Raw genomic sequence first — 22,886 nt, 5'->3', positions numbered from 1 at the left:
ATATAGAACTATTTTTTAAAAAAATCTACAACAATTATTTCAAAAAATATAAATTATTTTGGTCTTGTCTACTTAAAATTTCAAATAATGTTTTCTAGAACACTCCATCACTTCTATTTCCAAATTGCTACTTAATTTTTCTCAGAAAGTACACTCCAAAAAAATTATTTCATTTATGTTTAAAAGAATTTTTATCCATCAAATTTATTCACTAAGCAATCAAATACACGGACTATAATACTTTGTTTTTAAAAACACACAAAAGACTTTTTTTACTTCTAAGGAATTTTTACAAATTTCATATTTAGTTGATATCTATACAATACAGTTTTCTCATTTTCTCATGGGATCGGTTTCAGTAAGATCCCAGTTTCATGATGGATTCAGTGACAACTGAAGCTCAATTATCAATATACTAAACCTGCCAGATATGGATCTTTTTATTTACTGTTACAAATATATATCTACGAACTTACCATGCATTAGCTTTATTTTAAATAAATCCGATACATTAAGTGAGGGCCTCTCTGTAGAATTAACATATTTATGGTAATAGCTAAAAGCCTTTCATATTAATTAATTTCTAAATTTAAGCTATTTGAAATAATCATAGACGTTGATTATGGAAGCAGTAGGTCAGTCTAAATTTAAATTCTCGTTTACCATTGTATGAACTTTAGGTAAGAGATAATATTTTATTCTTTCGTTTCTTAGCACGATTTTGCTTTGATTAGGAATCGTTAAACGTGGGCGTTAAACAGAAATCATAAATTAATACAAAAATAAAAATTAGAATTAATAATTACTTTTAAATAAATTGAACTAATTTAGGTTTAATGTATGCTATCCAACATTACATTTATATTTTATTTTACTATTTGATTAAATAATATATATTCATATTGTTCGAATCTATTTAATGGCGTTTCTTCTTGTACTGTAGAAGTAGGATAAGGTTGAGTTTAAGAACATTGGACTCTGGATAAAAAAAAAAAAAAAAAAAAAAAATTAAAAATCCTTTCTAAAACCTAAAACAAAATTTGTTTTTTGAATAACTCAAGAATTACACATCTGATGGAACATCATATGCACTCTTTTGAAAGTTAATTTGATTATCTTAAAAAAAAACTAATATCATTTAAATCTGACGAATACTAGCGAAGTGATCCATGTTTTTTTAAACATTCTGTGAAAGTCCCCATGGCAACCCATTTCATCTTTATTTCTCAATAAAATAAAATCTATCTACATGTGTATGTAAGCACCCACCCATTGACTTATTGACCTCTGTATGGTATATCAAAATATCAAAATCTATAACTCTGATATAATTGTGCTGTATATATGCAATGAGGATTTCAAAAAATTCAGGTTGTAAGTAGTTAAAAAAATTTCTAGAACCTAAAAAGAAATTATTTATGAGAAAAAGTATAAAACTATAGATAGGAAAATTATAACCACTCATTAAAGAAAATTAATTTAATTCTTTAAAAAACAAACTAAATCGGTATTGTCAAAGATGGAAGCCACGTTTATTTTTATCTTAACTGATTCCAATTACTCACAAATTGATCATTGTTTTTAAAAACAATAGCTATAACGCTGAAATTATTAATAACGCGTTTCCTTATACTCTATATGTGCAATAAGACTGGATTTCAAAAATTCGGACCTGAGTGGTTTTTAAAAAATTCTGAAACGAAAAGAGAGGGTAATTAAAACTGTCATTAGGATGGGGTTCTCCAGTAGTAATCTTAGAAAAAAAAATTTCTTGGATATAGTTCGATTAGTGATTCTGTATCTAATTTCTGAGCATATGCTTCTAGGAAGTTATCATCGCCCAGAACCTTCTCCAGTTGGTCCTATACATATTTCAGATAAATCCTCTGTATCAACAGTATGGTAATTTGAAAAGGTGAATATGGAAATTCGCCTGTTTTGTAAGCGGGTAGAATATGTCTGGAATATTGGAATTGAATTTCCAAAGCACGTGTTGGCGTTCCGGGCGTTCCAATCTAGCGAAGCAATGATAAGAATTATTCACCGAAAAACGCAGCCAGACGCCGAATATTTTTTTTTTTATGTTCACTGACATAAAAATGGTGCTTACTCACCACTGAAGATAGTAAAACTGCATGAAGGAAATGAATACAAAATTTGTCCTTAGAAATGAAAATTTCCTTACAGTGTAAATATCAAAGAATGAATTTGGTCCCGTGTCTGTCTGTCGGTCTATTGTCAAATCCTTGTAACGGAAAAAAACCTACAGTTTTGATGAAATTTTCACAGACTTAGATGGTTCCATATCCATTTTAGTGATACTTTTTTGACAACTCAAGAAAAAAATATATATGTATACGGGAGAAAATTGATTTCGTGACGCTAGGGAACGCTGAATGTGTTTTGGATTTATATTAAAATATCATGAAAACTAAAAATCGAAGTTGCAAACTGTAAGGGAAGTAAATGTTCAGCATTTCATCTTCTTTGAAATAAGCTATAATTCAAAATTTTATCTTGACGCTAAACTAAAATAGAGATGAAAATAGTAGAAGAATGTAGCTTCAGAAATGAAATTTAACGAGTTTTTCACCATTTGAATTAAAGTATCTTGAAAGCTAAAAATTGGAGCTGCATACTATAAATAAGGGAAATGTTCAGCATTTCATTTTCCAAATATTTCTTTTGAATGTAAATTCTGTTAAATGATTCATTTTATCTATTACAAGCCAAATTTTGTGAATTAATAGTGTCGGATTTAAGTCATCCGATTTTTTCGTTCTTTTTTTTATTTATATAAAGTCGGGGTCGGGGGTCTCATTTTCTAATGCCCCCCCTTGCCGCGAACACCGGAAGACCCCGAAGACGCCGCGACTGCAATGCCACCCCAGCCTAAAGCCTCATGCAAGCTAGGACCTGGCCTACCCCTACCATTACGCCAGGCTCCAGGACACGCTGGCCAGCCCTTGAGGAACGAAGACGTCTTTCCAGACACAGGCGAATATACACGGTCTTCACCGTTTCGCCCACCACAGCACCTAGACGAGGGAAGCGACTAGAAGACGTCACCGCGGCGGCGAAAACGTCACAACAGATAAGCCATTACTCAATTACCTATGAGACCCCACTTTCTTGTATTCTGATATATTGTTAAATATAAATAAAAACCCTAACACACTAATATCATCTGCCCCTCCAGGGATTAATGTTTTATAAATATAAAAAATATATGCATGTTAATTAGCGGAAAGTGTCTCACAATTTTAGCCCCCTTTTCCACACAACATTTAATTCAAACATAAAATTACACTCGGGACACCTGCAGTATAACACGAGCAGGTCCCGATGTATACAAATAGTATATTTCAATAAAAAATTATGCAATAATGATAATTAAATAATAAATATCATTATTTTTAAAATTTTAATACATTATTTAGTTTCCTGAAGTTTCGCCACTATCGGCCAGTCCTAAGAATGCCGCAATTCTTTAGATTACATCCTCTTCTTCAGTTTATGCACACGCTAACTTATTTTACTTGATAAGTTTAAATTTTGAAAATGTTTGTTGAAAATCAACTGCTTTGGCCCAAATTCAAAGGAAGATTATTAATCTATAGCTAGTATAAAATTATTGGGAATCTGTTTTGTCCAATTCTATCCAGCACATCCCCTCACGCATAGGCAAATGTATTTTCCTTTAAACATACCTGTTCTTCGAAAACGGCTGTAATTTAGTCCAAATATGTAGGAAAGTGCAAAATAGGTTTATTTACAATTTTACTAATGTTCATCCACTTTAATCAAACTTTTACCAACTTTTGCTTAACCATGCGAAAAAATAATTTTAAAGAGGCCTATATCACAGAAACCTAGATTTTACCATCAAATGACAAATAACCTCAAATATAAGGAATTATTATAAATCTTTAAAAAATTTGTTTAGGAAAGACAATTATAAAATTGTCTATATATAAATATAGTAAATAAAATATAATGAATATAAACGGTGAGAAAGCTCTACTGCCTATCTAGATGCCAACTTTTTTATTTTTATCATGGTTGAACTTTTTTGTTAGTAATCGATATTTAATTAGTATTTTCCAGGCTACCGATATGAGATGTGACATCATTCTCACTCTTTTTTGCACTAATATGATATAATTTTTTTTCTTGATGTCTGACTTGATGAAAAATTGAGTTGATAGTTATTTACCGTTGTTTGAGAAACTGTGTTTTTTCAGCCAACAAGTGGAGTTGTTCAGTAATCGTCCAATAATAACACAGGTTTACAACCAAAAATTAAATTTTAAAATTCTAGGTGATTTACATGTTATCGGTGTGGTGAAATGTTACTTACTTACCAGATGTAGTGAATTTATTTGCACATTTTCTTTATCAATATTAAACCTTTACTCACGCTTAATTTGGGCCAAATTTAAATGTTTTGATATCGTTGGAAAGACAACTTTTCATTACTTCTCATAATAACAATAAAGTATATATTGGCTCAATTTGAGGGAAATGCAAAGAGAAGCATAAAAAAGGTAATCCTTCCCGGTCGGACCCGCCGCACTAAGACCCCCCATAAAACGACGGTCCTATATCACTTTTGAAATATTCTCAAGAAGACTTTAAGATTGTTTAATCGAGCAATATTTAAAAAGCAACTGAAATTAAAAAACATAGTGAAGCCCACCGCTCTCTCACTATCTCACAAGAGGAGATCATAACACAAAAAAAAAACATCATTTTTCAATTCCATGCGCTTCTTTGAGGGGCGGGTCCGGCCTGAAAGGATTAGGTATAATAAAACATAGGCACCCATGGGGTTTAGAAGAAAAAAAATAAAACCCACTTGAATGTATTTAAACAATTATAATTGCATAATTTTATATCTCAAATTCAAATTGGCCTAGTTGACTCTATCTAGTGCCTTTTTATATATTTTAACGTTCATATGACACTGAAAATTTAAATTGAGTACCCTGAAAGATTTTCTATTACAAAATTTGATTGCATATCATGTACTTGTGAAAAATTTCTCAAAAATTTTCCATTCCAACATACAAAAAAAAAATTTAAATCAGCCATAATTACCCAATAAATTTTCAAGAGTTTCCTTTTAGTAGACCCATTTAACTCAATTTAAATTAGGCAGGTATTATGTCTCATTTCTGGGAAGTTGTAATCGCTTCTACAGGATGTACAGTTGTTTTTATGGCCATATTTTTATGAATTATTATGCCATATCTCTTGTATTATTATGAAACTATCATTTCTCATAACTTATTATAAATAAACTAAATACCTATTTAATTAAATGAAACGATATAAACATTACTTAATACCAGAACTGTCACAAACCTAATAGTTATTAATATTAAATAATACTATGTACATGTAGTTTTTTATTAATTAGTTGAAGAAATTGTTTGTACTAAAAAACTTTTTTTTTTAATTGTAGGGCATGAATATGCAAAAAATAAAGTTGCTAAACGTCGCCTAGTTATAATTGTATTATAGATTAATCCTCAAGACCCACAATATATATTTACTCGGAAGTGATAATTAATAATAGTGCAAATTCTAAACGTTTCTTCAACTTCTGGTTCTCAACTTGAGAGCTTGAATTAAGGCCACCATAGGCCTACTTCCCCGCGCAGGGAAATCCCGCCCCTATATGAGTTACTAACATGATCAAACGTTATTGTGGGAGCCGAGAAACTCATTAACATGTTCCTAATCTCCTTACAATTACGGCCAGAGTTAACAAAGCACTCTGTAGCGTTGGCTTCATTTCTGAAATGAGTTACGGTATTACAATAATGTTATAACGAGGATGCTATAATATTGAGGTACCTTTGATGAACAGAGGTGTTACTGAATTGAGGTACCTTTGATGAACTGAGGTGTTACTGTATTGAGGTACGTTTAATGAACAGGGTTGCTATTAGTCTGGAATTACAAAGTTTCCGTAAATTTTTTTGATGAATTTATGTTTTAAACAGAATACTTGAAATTTTATCGCGTTCTGTTACCATTTCTTTGTAATGTGTTTGGTTAAAAAAAAAAATTATAAAGTTTGGTATATAATAAACCAAAAGCATGTAAGCATAATAAATGCATAGTAAATAATAAATAATAAATACAATAAGTAAATATGTTGTATGTTTCATTTACACTTGAAAATCTTGGGAAGGAACTACCCCTTGCTGGTAGCTCAAGCATTAATTTAAATTAGAAGGTCGCGTGGCCATATTCTTTTCAAACGCCTAGGAGGATTATCAGGGATTGTTAAGGATCAGAGATTAAGAATTAATGGGTAAGGAGTTTGGAATAAAAAGACGCATATCTGTTTTGGGCCAAATCTACACCGAATGGAATGTGAAGGTCTTTGTGGATGAGTTTATTTGTAACGTAATATGGAGCAACAAGGATTTTGGATTGTAAGGATTGAACGCGGGAAGAATTTGATGGTTTGGTAGAGCCCCAGAGCTCACTTACATATGTCCAAATTGGTCTGATTATTGTAGTGTATATTAATTTTTTGTAGTGATGGGAAGTTTAGAGCGTTTGTCAAGTAAGTGTTGTAGCAATCGGAATCTACGAGTAGTTTCAGTCTTGTGTGTGGATTCCAAGTAAGTCTCTTGTCATGATGGAGTCTTAAGTACCGAATCTGTTCAACAGGCGTTAATGGAGTGAAATTGTATTTATATGAAAATTACAGTGAACACATATAACTGTTGTGCGAGAAATAATTTTCCTTTATTTATGTTTTTTTATTAATATAAGGAAATCCACAGCGAAGGTGGTGTTTGACTAGTTATCTACAGGTGACCAACCTATTCTAATCATGGTGGGGGGTTCAAGTATTTCATATTATAGGACCACCATTTAATGAAAAAAGTGAACGCTCCAGGCCGGATTCGAACCGGCGCCGCCCGCAGATCTCAGACTGATAGACTGCGCCTAACCATCTGACAATTATGTTCACAGTTTTGCTTTCAACGTTTCGAGGCTTCCTCTGTGATCTTATTTTTTTTTTTCATATACGTCATGGCCTAATTATATGTTATCTTCATACATATTACTGTATGAATTTTTATTATGTATTTGGTTATCTAATTAATAAAATATTATTTAGGAATGTAGCCTGACTTGTGTGTACGCATTTTTCACTATCAATGTATAATAGGTGAACTAATAGTGAAAGTGAAATAAATCTATTAAACATAAGATCAGAAAGGTATTATAATTTTTTTTTAATGTTTATTTTCATTTTTCAAGTGACATAGAATCAATAAACTCCTAGTAAGAAAATTAAATTATAATTGTATTTATTATTGATGCGGTTCACAAAAACATGTTATGCCATTTAATAATTCAAAATGATTATCATCGATTAAACCGATGCCCTTAGGTAAATTCTTTTATTCGTTTCTTCATTTTGTCAATAGTCTTTGAATTTTCAGATGTTCTGTCGATAGATTATTATTTAATCATTATCAGTTAATCTAAATCGAATATACATATATTTTTTAATAAATTGATGTCTCTGGTCTATAAATTTATTTTTAAAAAAAAAAAGAAGAAATGTATTTCAGTTAAAAAAAATGATTTGGTATTTATTCATAGGCTTTGTTTGTGAATACATCTTTCCGACCACTGGTAGTCTTAATGAAGGAAGATGACTGTAAGCCCAGAGATATTTTTTCTAAAAAAAATGATGTAACAAAGAAAATATGGTGCGGTGCGCGAAACACACAACTTTCACTTACCCTACATAAAGCTCAGAGTATTATGTAGATTGTAATATTTTATGTACCTATTTTTGTGATTTTCGAAAAAAAAAAAAATTATAGACCACAGAAGGCAAAAATTATGAACAAATAATTTTTGTTTTTCTGTTGCTATAAAATTCTTATTTTACAGTTTCTTGAGGTGAGATATAAAAATATAAATTTTGTACCTGGAAATAATACAATAGTTTAACGAAGTCGTATAGCAATAAGGGATGTTCGGGTGGTCTCGGTTTTTTCCGTCCGAATCGAATGCCTTTTTGTTTTCCTTTTTTTTTCTTTAGTTATTCATAAAATTATTTAATATTATGTATTTATCCAATATTTATTATTGCTAACAATGAGAACTGAATTAAAAAAAAAATAATGGCACTTTTGAGGAAGAATTGTTAAATATATGTATATATAGTTGACCGTAAAAATTGATAGGAAAATGGTCAGGGTTGCGGTCAAAGGAGAAACAAAAATAGTTTACAACTATTTATTTTCCTGTATAGGAAGATGGTCAGGGTTGCGGTCAAAGGAGAAACAAAAATAGTTTACAACTATTTATTTTCCGACGTTTCAACTATTTAGTTTCTCCTATGACCGCAACCCTGACCATTTTCCTATACAAGAATTGTTAAACTTTCGTTATTTAAGCCGTGTTTTGTTAAGTATGAGGATAAGAACTAGCTGATATTAAAGACCATCTTATTGTACATTGGAATGGTGGGTTTAATCAAAATCATTAGAGTCGTTTTCGAGAAAATCGAAAAAAATGTTAAAAATCGATTTAATGAGATTTTAGCGAAAAAGTTACTATCACATCCCAGTCATATACCCCCATTAAATAAGTAATTTCAGTTCCGTTCCACTTTTTTTTTTTTGAGCTCAGCTATTCCGTTTAATTTTAATGTGTCAAAGATTCGTAAATGTCTTTATGCTCTTGAAAAGAGTAAATGTATTTATTTTTGAGCTATTTAATCTAATTTAATACATCCTAAATACAAAAAAATAATATTCAAGTTATTTCCATAAGTTATTTTACTAGGTATGGAAATAATAGAAGTATTCATAATCTTTAGTTTAAGATGTTAAAGCGTGTTAAATGGAGAATGACGTCACGCAACAGACCAGCTGAGCTCGTCACTATTTTGTGTGTTGTGTTAGGTTACTTCCTCGTAGTTTGGGTTTTGATTGTGTATTAATATTGTTTTGGATGTTTTTATATCTAATAACGCAATGAATGACAATAATAATAGTATAATGACTGTTGTCAATTAGTTCATCTTGACTCTCTTCCTCACAAGTTAGAAGTTCAACTAGGCACTCAGTGGCCAAACTTTCACAGAACTTTCACTGTAGGCATTTTTTAATAAATTACTTTAATCGAAACTTGGAAGTAAACAATAACATGAAGTTTTGGAAGGAATGGTTATAAAATAAGTTGCTGAGAAAACCCGTTAGGAGCTCTTATATGTTTAAGATTTATCATGACTTTAAATAGGGCTGCTCACAATGCTATACTTATAACTTTTAACATGGTGAACGATTTTACATTTAACACATCATGAATACCCCTAATATTGCTAGACTGATCGTCCTCCCTCTCCTCTCGATTGAAGAGGGGGTGCCCAAACTTTGAATCCAGCCTTGGGACAACCGTTTAATCTGGTCTCGAACCCTCCAGGAACAAACACACTTTACACAGCACAACAATGAAAATGAGGAGAATTCTTAAAAGCGTGTTTGAAATTTATAGGAAAAAATTGAGAAGTTTAAATATTGGATACGTGCTATGTATAAGAGAGGATTTGTCAACAATCATTTAGATTTTTAATATTAAATGGATTTTCGCTTGGTGGTTTAAGAAGAGGAAAGTAATTGTATTTATGGTTTTAAATTATTCTTATTAAAATTGTAGTATATTTACAGAACTGCAGTTGGGTCTTCCTAACGGGTTATTATAACTATCTTTCAAAGTCGAAACATGTGTTGGCTTGTTTTAGGAACACGAAAGTATGTTAATTGTAGGCATGGTTTTTAGGAGGATACTTGTAAAGTGTTTGAAGCTATTCTTATTAACATCGTGGTTTGAGACTCTAACTGCAGTTTTTATTTGTAATAAAGTATTGTAACTAACTTTCGAAAGTCGAGTTGTTATTAATAGATAATTTTGTCAGAAATCCATATGAGATCAACATGAATCATCGCTTACCTTCATTGAGGTTACTTCCGATGAGTATTTCGGTCTCCGGGAAGTCCCCTTCGACGAGGAGCTCCATGGGATCCTTGGGCAAGAAGACCCCATCGATGGTGGGGGCGGACGGGAAGGCCAGGATGCCGCCGTAGGAGTTCCACTGCTGGACGCTGATAGTCTTGGCGTCGACTCCCCTGAGGCAGGCCATGACCCTGCTGGGGCTATCGGCCAGCTGGGTGACGTTGCAGCCGCAGTCTTCCACCAGCACCTTCCCCACTTCGATGGCTCGTTCTCCCGTCATGTAGCTCCAGGGGGCGTTCACGGTACCGCTCTGCATGATACCTCGCCGCACCAACCCTCGGGTCACGGGCGAGATCAAGTGTATCGAGACCTAGGGCATTGCGAGTTACTATCACACTTTATACACCATAGGTGTATCTAGACTATAAATGGATGGAATGATTGCGAATTACATTTTGTATTAAAATTGATTATATAGCTGCTAGTAATCATAACTGAAGTTTGGTGGTCCAATGATTATGACACCTTGGTCTAAACTGTTTTTTCTCAAAATTACCTTTTACTTTTATATAAATATTATGAAGTATTTTGTCATTTACTAATTTATTTTAATTAAGTTAACTAATGTCTAAGCACATTATACTACTTTGTTTATTAGTAAAATTGAAGTATACATACTAAAAATATTTTTTATAAAGTACCATTTTTTTATAAATAATGTATTTTCTTTTTTTTGTGATTGGAAACAAAATTGTTCACGTTTTCTTAAGTAATCTTTAATAAAAAGAAATTGTAAATACATATTTGTAGATTATTATAGATTTATCGTAGTTTAAGGGAATTTTTAAAATAATTTATTTATTGTTATTTACAACTTTATACATATATATACATCAAGTAAATTTCCTGTAAGTTATATTATGACATGATATATATGTGGAGAATCTACCCATTGATAGAACTCCAAAAACATTTCTAAAGGAGAAGATCTCGAGGCCATGTTCTTTTCAGACGCCTAGGAGGATTATTATGTGATGATAATTCGCCATCCAGTATTCAAGGTCTAGCGGTAACGCTTTAACACGCTCGACCACCACGACCGCAACTGGTATCTCATCTGTCCCTACGTTTAACTCTTGATGGGTAGTTATAAAATGCATTTTATAGGTTTTGGTTTAAATAATTTATTAATTAAATACTCAAAAAATATGCAAATTATTAAATTCCTTATCAAAGTCCGGAGTCTCTTAACTAGGAGTAAATAACTAACCAGGTAACGTTACACTATTCTGGCACCTCTAGGACTGACATAAATGGAGTTTGCACATCCCACATTAACAGTCCATTCTGTTCAGTGTATGTTAGCCTGTTATGGAGAACTGAACTGTCTTCATGTGGGGTTTCTTTTCATGTGAGGTGTGCCATCTTAAGTCTGCATTAATGTAATTTTTTTTTCAGTCCTGTTGATGTCTTATGAGTGCCAAAGCTTTTAACGTTGCTATAACATCCTAAAGCAATCTGGTCAAACTTCTCATATACACATTATTTAGATCACTTACAATTCGTAAAATATTAAGGTTAAAACAAAACAATTTCGGTACATCAAGAACACAAGAATCAACTAATCCGTTCAACTTACATAATCGGGAACTCAAGTTAATGTAGCAATGTGCTATTATTGCTAACGAAGAAATAGCACGGTCAATCCTAAATGGTAATCTAGAACCATTGACTATTTACCATTCCATTAACAATACATGTTCATTTACATTAGAAATAAATCAAATCAATTACTCCACGCTCCATTTGTTCTATTAAGTGCAATGCAGATTGGAGTATTACATCTACTTAAGTAAACTATTTGAACCAACCGCACATCACATGAGGTGTAAATATACATATATATTTCAAAATGAATTAGTAAACTTGATCAGCAACACTATTTATTGGAAAAAGGTTTATATAAGTCATAAGTATATAAGTCAGTTTAACTAAATTTGTCTTATTTTTGGTGATTTTTTTTGGTTTTCTATAAACATTTTAATAAGTCAGTAATTTTCTCAACTCATATCTTGAAATAAGGGATTCTTATTTGTATTGTTTTCAACTCCGAGCCAAGCCTCTTCTTAAGTAGTTGAAATGTAAAATTGAAATTTCGTAGCAAGTATACAATTGTATGCATTATTATTTAATTTAATACTCACTTATTTATTAAAAGAATAAATTCACACGGAGTTAGTATAAAATTGATTACACATTTAAAATTATATTTTTTTCATGTTAATTGATAAAGTTAACATTTACAAAGAATATATTATAAATTAGGATTAGTTAAAATATTAGAGACGAATTGTCACTGTGTGAATAGAGTGTACACGTTTCATAAATTTATAAGGCATTTAGGTGAAAAAAAAAAAAAAAGTGATTGAATAAAAATTTCAAGTCACATTTTTCATATTTCGAAATCCTAAATTGTTGCAATTTTAAATAATGTTCTAAAATAAATTTATATTTTTTGAAAAGGTTTTATGAATACCCTTCAGATAGCGTTTGACACTTACTAGGAGAAAGGTATAGGGTGTTTTTTTAAGCCCGATAGAACTTGAAATTGTAAAAAATAACACAAAAAATTAAATTGTAATCAAAATTTTTTTTTTATTCGAAAGATCAATACGTGACATTAACATTTGAAAATGATTTCGGGCATATGGGCACCGCGGCTGTTCTTGACGAAGCGCATTCTGGACGTCCAATTTTGGGCCACTTTTTCGAGCACTGCTGGCCGTATGTCACGAATAACACGAACAATGCTGGCCTCCAAGGCGTCAATTGTTGCTGGTTTATCAGCATAAACCAGTGACTTCACGTAGCCCCACAGGAAATAATCGAGAGGTGTCAAATCGCACGACCATATGCGGCAATTTTGCTTATTAACAAACCCGTTAAGCCAAAAATGCGCCTCATCGCTGAACACAATTTTACAGAATGCGCTTCGTCAAGAACAGCCGCGGTGCCCATATGCCCGAAATCATTTTCAAATGTTAATGTCACGTATTGATCTTTCGAATAAAAAAAAAATTTTGATTACAATTTAATTTTTTGTGTTATTTTTTACAATTTCAAGTTCTATCGGGCTTAAAAAAACACCCTATATATCATTAACGGTATTTAAAATAATATCTAGGGTTATCTTTAACGTCTAAAGTATTTATGAGGAGAATATGGTGGTGCGATCAGAGAATAATACAAATAAGTTGAAAAAAAACATATTTATTAGTGCCAACGTTTCGGCCAGAATTTCTAGACTTCATCAGGGCTAAAAACAAGAATAAGATAACAACTAATAAAAGGATATATAAAATGATTAAAGTAAATAATTGTACAGAATGAAAATAGTTAAAAATATAGTTATGAAAGAAGTGGGAAATAAAACGTATTTATAGGTAATTAAATATGTTTGTCTTCCTCTTCTTCTTTTACTGGCACAAAAGGCGCATGAAGCTGCCCTTGTCCTGCTCAACGGCCGCCATCCATCTTTATCTTCTGTAAGGATAACTGGGATCCTAAGTTGTCGCAGATCCCGCCTTACATCATCCTTCCATTGGCCCTTCGGCCTATCATGTTGCCGTACACCATCCGGAACGTATAGTACAAGAGCCCAAGATGAGAAAAAAGGCAGTTATCTCACCCCAATTTTTGATTACTTTAATGAAAACAATGCGTAATTAATAGTCAAAATTGATGAGTCTTCCAAGTATAGGTAGGGGGAATAAAAAAGGGTGGCTGTTTCAAAGCGATAAAAAAACTAATTTTTCACTCGGAGCTCTATATCTTAAAAATTAGAAACAACACAAGAAAACCTAAGAGAACGTCATTAGAAGAAGAGTAAATTTGCTAAAATAAGAACCCTAATATAGTTATTTGCGTTAAATAGTTTTCGAGATATAGCTTTTTAAAAAGTAACATTTCATTAAAATGTTGTATGGGACATACTGAAAACTCTCTAGATCCATAATACGCACATAAGTCTGCCAACACTCAAAATAAAGAAAATTTAACTTACTATAAAGTAGTTTATGATGTTTATCTTCGTAAGAGTAATAGTTTACATGAAATTTGCTAAAATAAATTGATTTATAGTTGTTCGGACAAATTTCCGTTAGGCAAATTCATATTCATTTGTGAATATCATAAAAACTACTACCCCTACGAAGATAATTGTCATAAACTACTTTAAAGTAAGTGAAATTTTCTTTATTTTGAGTGTTGGCAGACTTATGTGCGTCGTATGGATCTAGAGATATATTTTTCAAAAATCCAACATTTTATAGGAACAACTAGAAATTAACATTTTGTGAGTTTATTTTGCCAAATATCATAAAAAATACTACTCCTACAAAGATAAACAAAATTAGCTATTTTTTAGTAAATTTAACTAGCTTTAATTTGAGCGCTGGTAGACATCTGTACGTCCAATGGTTTCTGAAATGAAGTTTTTCATAAATCCAACTTATTGTTCTAACAACTATAAATCAATTTATTTTAGCAAATATCATGAAAACTACTATTCCTATGAAGGTAAAGTTCATAAACTTCTTTACAGTCCATTAAACTAGCTTTAATTGGAATGCTAATAGACATCTGTACGTCAAATAGTTCCAGAGATATAGAATTCTCAAAATAAATTAACTAACTACTAATCTTTCAGAAGATTTTTTAATAAATTGTGCTTTTTAAAAAGCTATATCTCGAGAACTATTGGACCTAAATAGCTCTTTTAGGGCTAATATTTCAGCAAATTTACTCTTCTTTAAATAATGTTCTCTTAAGATATAGGTCTCCGAATGAAAAATTGTGTTTTTTTCAGGTTTTGAAACAGCAGATATTTTTTATTCGCCCTTTTTATACTTGGCAGACTCATCAATTTTGACTAGTAATTATACCTAGTTTTCATTAAAGTAATCAAAAATTGGTGTGAGATAACTGCCTTTTTTTGTTCCCGTCTCTTGTACTTGTAACTGTACAGTTTATGAGCCAGTCTTTCCTCACTCATCCTCATTACATGGACAAGCCATTTAAGCCTCTGTATCCTTATGTACGAGGAGATGCTACATTCCTTATAGAGCCCAAAACGTTCACCATTTTTACTCCTTCGCCAATTACGATTCTCGCATACGGGCCCTAAGATTCTCCTCAGAATTATTCTTTCAAACCTGTCCAGCAGGTTAATGCTTTTATTGCTTAGGGTCCAAGTTTCTCCACCGTATGTGACGGCTGGCCTCATAAACGTTTTGTACAGGGTGAACTTGGTGGTATGGCTAGCAAGCTTTTGCAGAATTAGCTAAATATATAAGTAAAATAAAATAATTAATGAAAAATCGCACAGAAACAACGAAGTATGAATATATTAATTTAATAATAATTTAACTTTAATTTTGATATTATAATTATTAACTTTAATTTTATAATAATTATAAGAACTTGGCTGTTATCTTGTTTTTGTTCTAAGCCCTGATGAGGGGTAGAAAATCTGGCCGAAACGTTAACACTAATAAATAAATTTCTTAACTTATTCGTGTTATTCTCTGACCACACCCCCAACCATCTTCTTCTCATATATATATATATATATATACTCGTCATTCTAAAGTATTTATTTCATTTTAATATAATACATTTTTGGCTTATTTTATCAATAGAATATTAATTATTTCTACAATAATCTATTTAAGAAACATACTACATAAATAATGTAACAGATCTAACTCATGAACCCAGGATAAACTTCATTTATCGGTAGGCCTCAGAACCTTCCCATGTACCGCCGGCGTTCTCTACATTTCAATGAGATGATTACCCTTGCAGCTAAGTTATGACATAACTTTCCCTCCAGTTGTCTTTAACACCTTCAAAAGGCGGAAGTTTGCAAGAGAATACTGTAGTCTATTGAGATATCGTTCAGAATTACAATTAAGTTCCATAAGAAGAAAACATTTACACACAGAATATTCTAGATTAAAAAAAAAGAAAAGAAATGAGACATTATGTGTATGTGAATGTATACACTTGAAATGATAAATAATATATTCTTTTTCTGGATTTTCTTTTTAGGAAATTGATTATATTAATTATTTAAATCGTTAAGGTGAAAAAAATAATTGAGCAGAAATGAGAGGGAAAAATGGGAGTGAGTGAAACATTTGTATTGGTTGTACAGACCGAAATGGATTGTAAAAGGAAACTGTAGGGGTGAAAAAAAATTGTTTATTATATCCTATTATTGTATATCTTTTTTTTATGATTATACCATGTATGTGTAATGTAAATATGTCCGATTACGGATTGATAAGTATGCTGTGTGAGATAGCAACCTAATGTATTTAGGCAGCATAGATGAATAAATAAAGTATTTCTCTCTCACTATCAATTCCAGAGATAAATTAATGCACCATTAGTGAAAGACAATAATTTAAATAATGTAGTTATAAATAAATTTTAAACTATATGTGTATAAATGATATGGTTTCAAAATGGAAAATGAAAAAAATGACAATTATGAGGTAAATATGATTACAAAAAATTTAAATATACATATATAATATATAGATAAAGATAAGAATTGTTGATAAGAATAATTTAATTGTTACAATTTTTGGATGCAATTGTGCATGAGTTGGTATAATGTCCCGAACCATTGTACAAGCAGAATATAGAATAGGTTATATTGTATTTGGAAGTTTTTCACCTCAAAAATTTAAAAAAAATATATTCTTGTTATTTAATAAAAAAAAAAAAAAAAATGAAATAGTACGTAGGTCATTCTTATAAAAAAAATCCTTCATAGACGCTATATACATAGCACCTCAATTTTCCTGAGACGAAATTTCCTTAGAAATAAAACTATTCTCAACTCATCCCTTGCCAGATTTAGGTGAAATTTAGCCTTTTACCTTCGAAATGTATATGAAGAGTTTAGAGATTATTTCATATCAGGTTTTTTTGGCGCTATATATTTCCTTCTAGGTTCCAGGATGCTATCTCCTTATTATATACTATGGTATGGTTCAGGGCCTATTAATATTAAACTCTTTCCTGCTAGTTCATCTGCTATCTCAATTCCATCATGTCCTGGAGTTCACTCTGGAGCTAACTTTGTTGCTCTTTGCTAGATAGAGAAGAAATTTCATAACAGCGATGACCTTTTCTAGTATGACTATAAGGATTTATTTCTGCTTGTCTATCTGAACTTATGTTAGTAGTTTACTCTGTAACCTTTGAGAGTAATGTAAGTTTTTTGGTCTGTGGCATTTTTCTTTCAACATCGTGAGCTTTTTTTTTTAGAAGAAACGCTATCTTGCAGTTTGAACATTTCACTGGTGATTAGGATGTCTTATTTTTCCGAATTATTCCCTGTATTGCTTTTTTCTTATATCTCAATGTACAACCTTTCCTAAAAATAACTCCATCATTCTTTTTTCTCTCTCAGACTTAGAACGATATCACAAACTCTAATTTTTTTTTCTCGGACATTATTTCCTGATGCTGATGATTCTGGATTATTTTCAGAAGATGAAGGAATAACGAAAATGAGGTCCGTATTCTATTTTTTCTCAGGCAATTTTTTTGGTAATTTCCATTACTAAAATTTGTACACTCCATTTGGACTCTATGATAAAAAAAGAGAGTGCAGACAGGGACCCAAGAAAAGAAAGAGACCCAGAATACAATGGAAGGACTACTATATCTCCAGAGTGGGAGAGAGAAGAGGGAAAAGCTGGGATGCCATGAGGGTGCTGGTTCGGGATCGAGAGGCTTGGTTTGCCTGGACAGACGCACCTTCACGTTGAAAGGCTCTAAGGAGGAAGAGAAAAAAGAAGAGGAAGACACGAAAAGATCATGTAAAGGCTTGCTTTGTAAAGACTTTGTAAGGACCCACTTTTAGAGGCTAACTTTGCCCAAAAGCAATTCACGACAAATAAAACGGAAAAATAAATTTTTAAAGTATATAATATAATAAAACTATAATACTCCATTTTGGTTAAGATCACTACGACAGTTACTGTACTTTCTAGGTAAAATTATAGAAAATGACGTACATCCTATTTTCATACTATTTAGGCTAAGATTTTTTATATGATTAGTAAAACGAAAGGATTTTACCTCGGTTCGTAATTTATTATTTATATGTTCTATGCTTCTACAAGACCGTTATATTATAATTATAATTGTTTTAAAGAGTTTTTTAGGAGGGGAGGGAAGAAATCGATGACACGATATTTCTGTTGAAGAGAGCAAGACAAACATATTTTTAGGCTTATACCTGAACTGATCCTTTGATAATACCCGTGGAACCCGGAAATCGAAACACGTGTCTCTTTGGTTCACTGTGAAATATAACTAAGGATTATTGGAAATTATCAATGTCCAGTATTTTCTTTTTTATAAATTTTTTGGTTACGGCCTGATGGATTTCAGCAGACCTAGTGTAGAAGCTTATTGAGTGGATAAATAATAAGATGGGTCCAGTCAATTAACCAGTCTTGTGTTCATATTCAGGGTATTCCGCAACCCTTTTCATTTTTTTTTTTTTATCAGTTTTCCCTGATGCGAACCATGATTGCGTAGGCAGTTGTGGACGATGAGGGATGAGCTAGGTGTTTTCGGGAAGTAACATAGAATAGGTCTATGTTGGAATTTAGACGCTCATAGAAGTTGTTCAAATTAACCCTTGAGAAGGTGATAAGAACGATATAACGTAAAAATGGAGTGGTGCACATCAGAATTCAACATAAAATACTTGCGTATCTTAGAACCAATCATGAGACTAAGCAATTAAGTGACTCCATTATATGAAAGGCAGAACAAACAAGAGTTTATCAACGTTCCAGGCATAGTTTGGAGAATAATGCTCCAGTATAAATTTTGCATAGGTGCAAGAGTCCTTTGATCCTTGCCTCTAATATCCTCACAGCGTCATTTGCCTTTTCTATTCTTCCCATATTACACTTTAACTATAGTTAAAAGATTTTTAAGTAACTTTTCAAAATGAGATTAAAGAGAATTATTAATTGATTTTTAAAATACATTATTCGAGTGCTCATATCTCTGACGATTACTTACTAGTCTATAATAACTCTTTAATAGAAAATTTTTTGAACAGCACCTCATGTAAAATTGTTACTGGTTTCCATGGTGATTGTTGGTACTTGGTTTGTCCGGTGGGCACCATTGTATCCCTAAGCACATGTTGCTTTGATTTTATAGTGGAACATCGCTCAAAATAAATATTTTTAACTGGATATATTCCAAACAAATTACTATTGTTAGACGTGAACCTTGGTTTTACACCACGAGTGCGGTTTAATTTGGTGTTAGGCAACTCCTGGCCTTAGGTTTGTGGTGACATAAGTACTAAATTCCATTGGATCAAATATTTAGGGATAACCGATGAGTAATAATTTTATATTTGATAAGGAAGATATGGTTTTTGGCCTCATCAGTTGTTAAGGATATGTGTTCTTTAATCTTCTTTACAAATGCTGTTTTAAAACGAAGTATTCCTTCGTATCCTCAAATCTTAATCTTTTTAACAAATAAATGTATTTTTTTTAGTTACTAGACCATTATAAGTAATTCTGTTGAGTTGTCAATTTTTTTTATTTTTTAAAGTTAATCAATGCTCATTGCACAAGTTATATCAATCAAGACAAAACATAATTTAGTAATAACATAATTGCTCAGCTATCAAAATTCTATACGTAATCTTAGGATGAGTATCACATAAGAGCACTGCATACGAAAGATAAATCGTAAGCGCAGACGAGCGTAGTGATATTGGACGTAGAGCCGGTGTGATGGAAGCGGCCGTTACAAGTGGCCAGAGGAGTGAGCACTGAAGAGATCTTGTATTGATTTGGCGGCAGAATCCCTGTCTCAACATCATCTCCCTTATAGGGGCTCTTTTAAATTTGAAAATTTGCTGCAGTTCTATTACTTTGAAGATTTATTATGGAAATAAATAAAACTGTAATAATTTAATATTTCGCCGTTCAAGTGGATTGTAATCAGATACTAAACAAAAAGGTTCAGTTAATAGTTTATTTTTTTTATTTGTAAATAGGAAAAAGAATGAGCAGTTTTTTTTTTTTTTTTTATGTACTGTTTAATTAGTGATTAATTTCTTTGGCTCTACAATGGATTCTATTAAAAATGCATTAAGTGCTGGATGATGATTTTTGATCATTGATGGAAAGTGGCCCTTTCGTTTTTCACGGTTTCGTACCCCCCTGACGAAATAAGTAATTGAATACATTATATAAAATACAATACTCCTTCTCTCTACGACCCTTTGGGAGCGACGGTCCTATATCACTTTTGAAATATTAGCTTAAAACGGAAAAAGGAAACTTTAAGATAGTTTAATCGAGTGATATTTAAAATGCGCCTGAATTTGAAAAATGGTATGTAACCCTCCACTCCCGCCTTCCATAGTAGCCTCACTTATCTGACTTTTCAAACAGACAATTGTAACAAGTAAGTTGGTCGATGTACGACATGTCACAATCTCACAAAAGGACATTATAACACAAAAAAAGGCAATCCTTCCCTGCCGGACCCACCCCACTAAGACCCGCGAGGAGCGACGGTCCTTTATCACTTTTGAAATATTAGCTTAAAACCAGGAGGGGAGACTTTAAGATTGTTAAACCGAGCAATATTTAAAATGCGGTAAATGCCATGAATATTGAATCAATTTTATTTCTATATTTTCTATAATAATGAAGTTTTATTGCCCTGAAAATTGAAGATTGTGTTTCAAGCTATGTTGGGTAATGTTTCGGACCCAAAATTCTAATAAGAAAGTCCGTTGGTCCGTAGCGGCTTTTTTCCAAGACTATTCGGCCAATTTTTTTTAGATTTGGCGCCTAAGTCACAGGCGGTCCTCGAAACTTGGCATTACTTGGCGCATTTTGAATTTTTTTTATACTTCCTATAATGATTCGAAACCGATTATTTATTGATTTTTATTAATTAATTTTATAAATAATTTATTTAAATAATAAACCATTTTGTAATTAATTGCTCCTTATTTTAGTAGTTTTGTAATTAAATTAAACATTTATTATGTTTTATGAATTTATTTTGAGATATTTTCTTGTAATAAAATACGTCCTGAATAGTTAAGACCCCATCGCTATTGTGTGGTAGAAACTAATTTTTAAAATTATTTACAGATGTATGTTTGATGTAAATTATTACAGATGTCCTGTACCAAGACATCTTCATACCATTACTGATCCTCAAGTTCTTACATGCCTTATTTTAATATAAACATCTACTCTATACTATTTCGTATTGCACATTAATTATATCGAAATAAATTGTTGACCTTATCTCTGCGAATTGATTTTGTGAAGATGTATAGCTTCACAAAATATTGAGCTTTGAACCACTACATTCAGTCCTCTGAGTCCATACAGGTCTGAGTAAACCGTTATAATTTAGCCTTTTGTTCGTCAGTTGAGTTAGGGTCTTTTGTCTTGTAAGTTGGTTGTTAATCAGTCTATTGGGTACCACTATTTCATTGAGGACCTATGTCATATGTATTGTTTTAAATAATGTTCTGTATTTGCTAAAATACAAAAAACTGCAGTGGATTTACATAACAGCATTTGGCTAAAAATGTTGACAATTTAAAGATAGATAAATATCATATTCATTATTTAAAAATAATCTTGATTTTCTTTAATGTTCTGGAGAATTTGAAAAATGATTAATAATTAAGATTAAAATTAAGTTTTCCTTATCTAATTCTGTATGTGTTTTTAGAATGTCTTTCCTTTTGTACACCATAAAAAAGTTTTTTTTTTTTTTTTTTTGAAGAATCATTTTTACAAGAATAGGAGAAACAAAAGTTTTAAAAAATGAGGCTTACCGATCCTCCACCTGCGGATTCTCCAAAGAGCGTTATCAGTTCTGGGTCGCCTCCGAAGGCAGCGATGTTGTCCTTAATCCAGCGGATCGCTAAGGCTTGATCCCAAAGTCCCATGTTACCTGGAGCATCGTCACTGCCTCTGGCCAATTCGGGTTCCAAGTAGAGGAATCCAAAAGCACCTGATAAGCAATATTCGATTAGGATATAACATCAAGATTGGAAATACTATTTTACAGTGAACATTTTTTTAAAGGAATAGTGTATATTTTTTGTGGCGTCAACCAAAATAATTAAGAAGTGTATATTAATTCAATCCATAACATTATACATAATTTATTTTTTTAATTTATTGCCATTCTTTGGTAACTCAACAAGAGCATTATTAAAAAATATTTATTTATCTATCTAGCTTATACTATCTGTACCACATTAAAATTAGTTTCACGCTCATCAGAATAATCTTACCACTTATAACTGCAAATTTTGATTTATCCTTATTTATATGTTTATCGTTTATAGTAGCTCACGCTCAGCGGAGAAGGAAGTTAAAGGAAAATAAAATAAGTATAATCGCCAAAAGGGGAAAAAGACAAAATAATAAAGAATAAATTGCTCCTTAAGCGCCACGTTATTTTTCCCTTGGAAATAACGAAAAACCCGAAACAATATGCCCACAATATACCCTTATATAAATAATAATCGAATTATAACCACTGGCGAATACCTAGATAACAGAAAACCTAGGGGTGTTACCTTCCACCTGTTGAATTATTGAAATATTAAGTAAACATAACAAAAAAAAAATAGGTAAAATTAACAAGTTGCATCAGAATGAACAGAAGAACTATATGTACAAAAGTTTAATGATAAGAAGAAATATATGTACACATAATGAAAAAGGAAAGAAAAGAATTCATATCAGTTAATAAAACAATGAGAACTTATA

General features: G+C 31.6%; 1 protein-coding gene across 1 annotated transcript in view; it reads right to left on the bottom strand.

Annotated features, from left to right (window-relative positions):
• LOC106689821 (acetylcholinesterase) overlaps nt 1-22,886 on the bottom strand; it is an 82,902-nt gene that overhangs the window by 13,595 nt on the left and 46,421 nt on the right. Inside the window, exons 5-6 of the mRNA XM_014435003.2 lie at nt 21,941-22,119; nt 10,003-10,375 (exon numbers count right to left, since the gene is read on the bottom strand). Of these exons, the coding sequence (XP_014290489.1) occupies nt 10,003-10,375; nt 21,941-22,119 (552 nt within the window). The remainder of the gene's footprint in view (nt 1-10,002; nt 10,376-21,940; nt 22,120-22,886) is intronic.

This window comes from Halyomorpha halys, unplaced genomic scaffold (genome assembly GCF_000696795.3).
Source record: "Halyomorpha halys isolate HHAL.00 unplaced genomic scaffold, Hhal_1.1 Scaffold1478.1, whole genome shotgun sequence".
NCBI lineage: Eukaryota > Metazoa > Arthropoda > Insecta > Hemiptera > Pentatomidae > Halyomorpha > Halyomorpha halys.
Note: the sequence above shows the minus strand (reverse complement) of the source record. Positions and strands in the feature narration are given on the sequence as shown.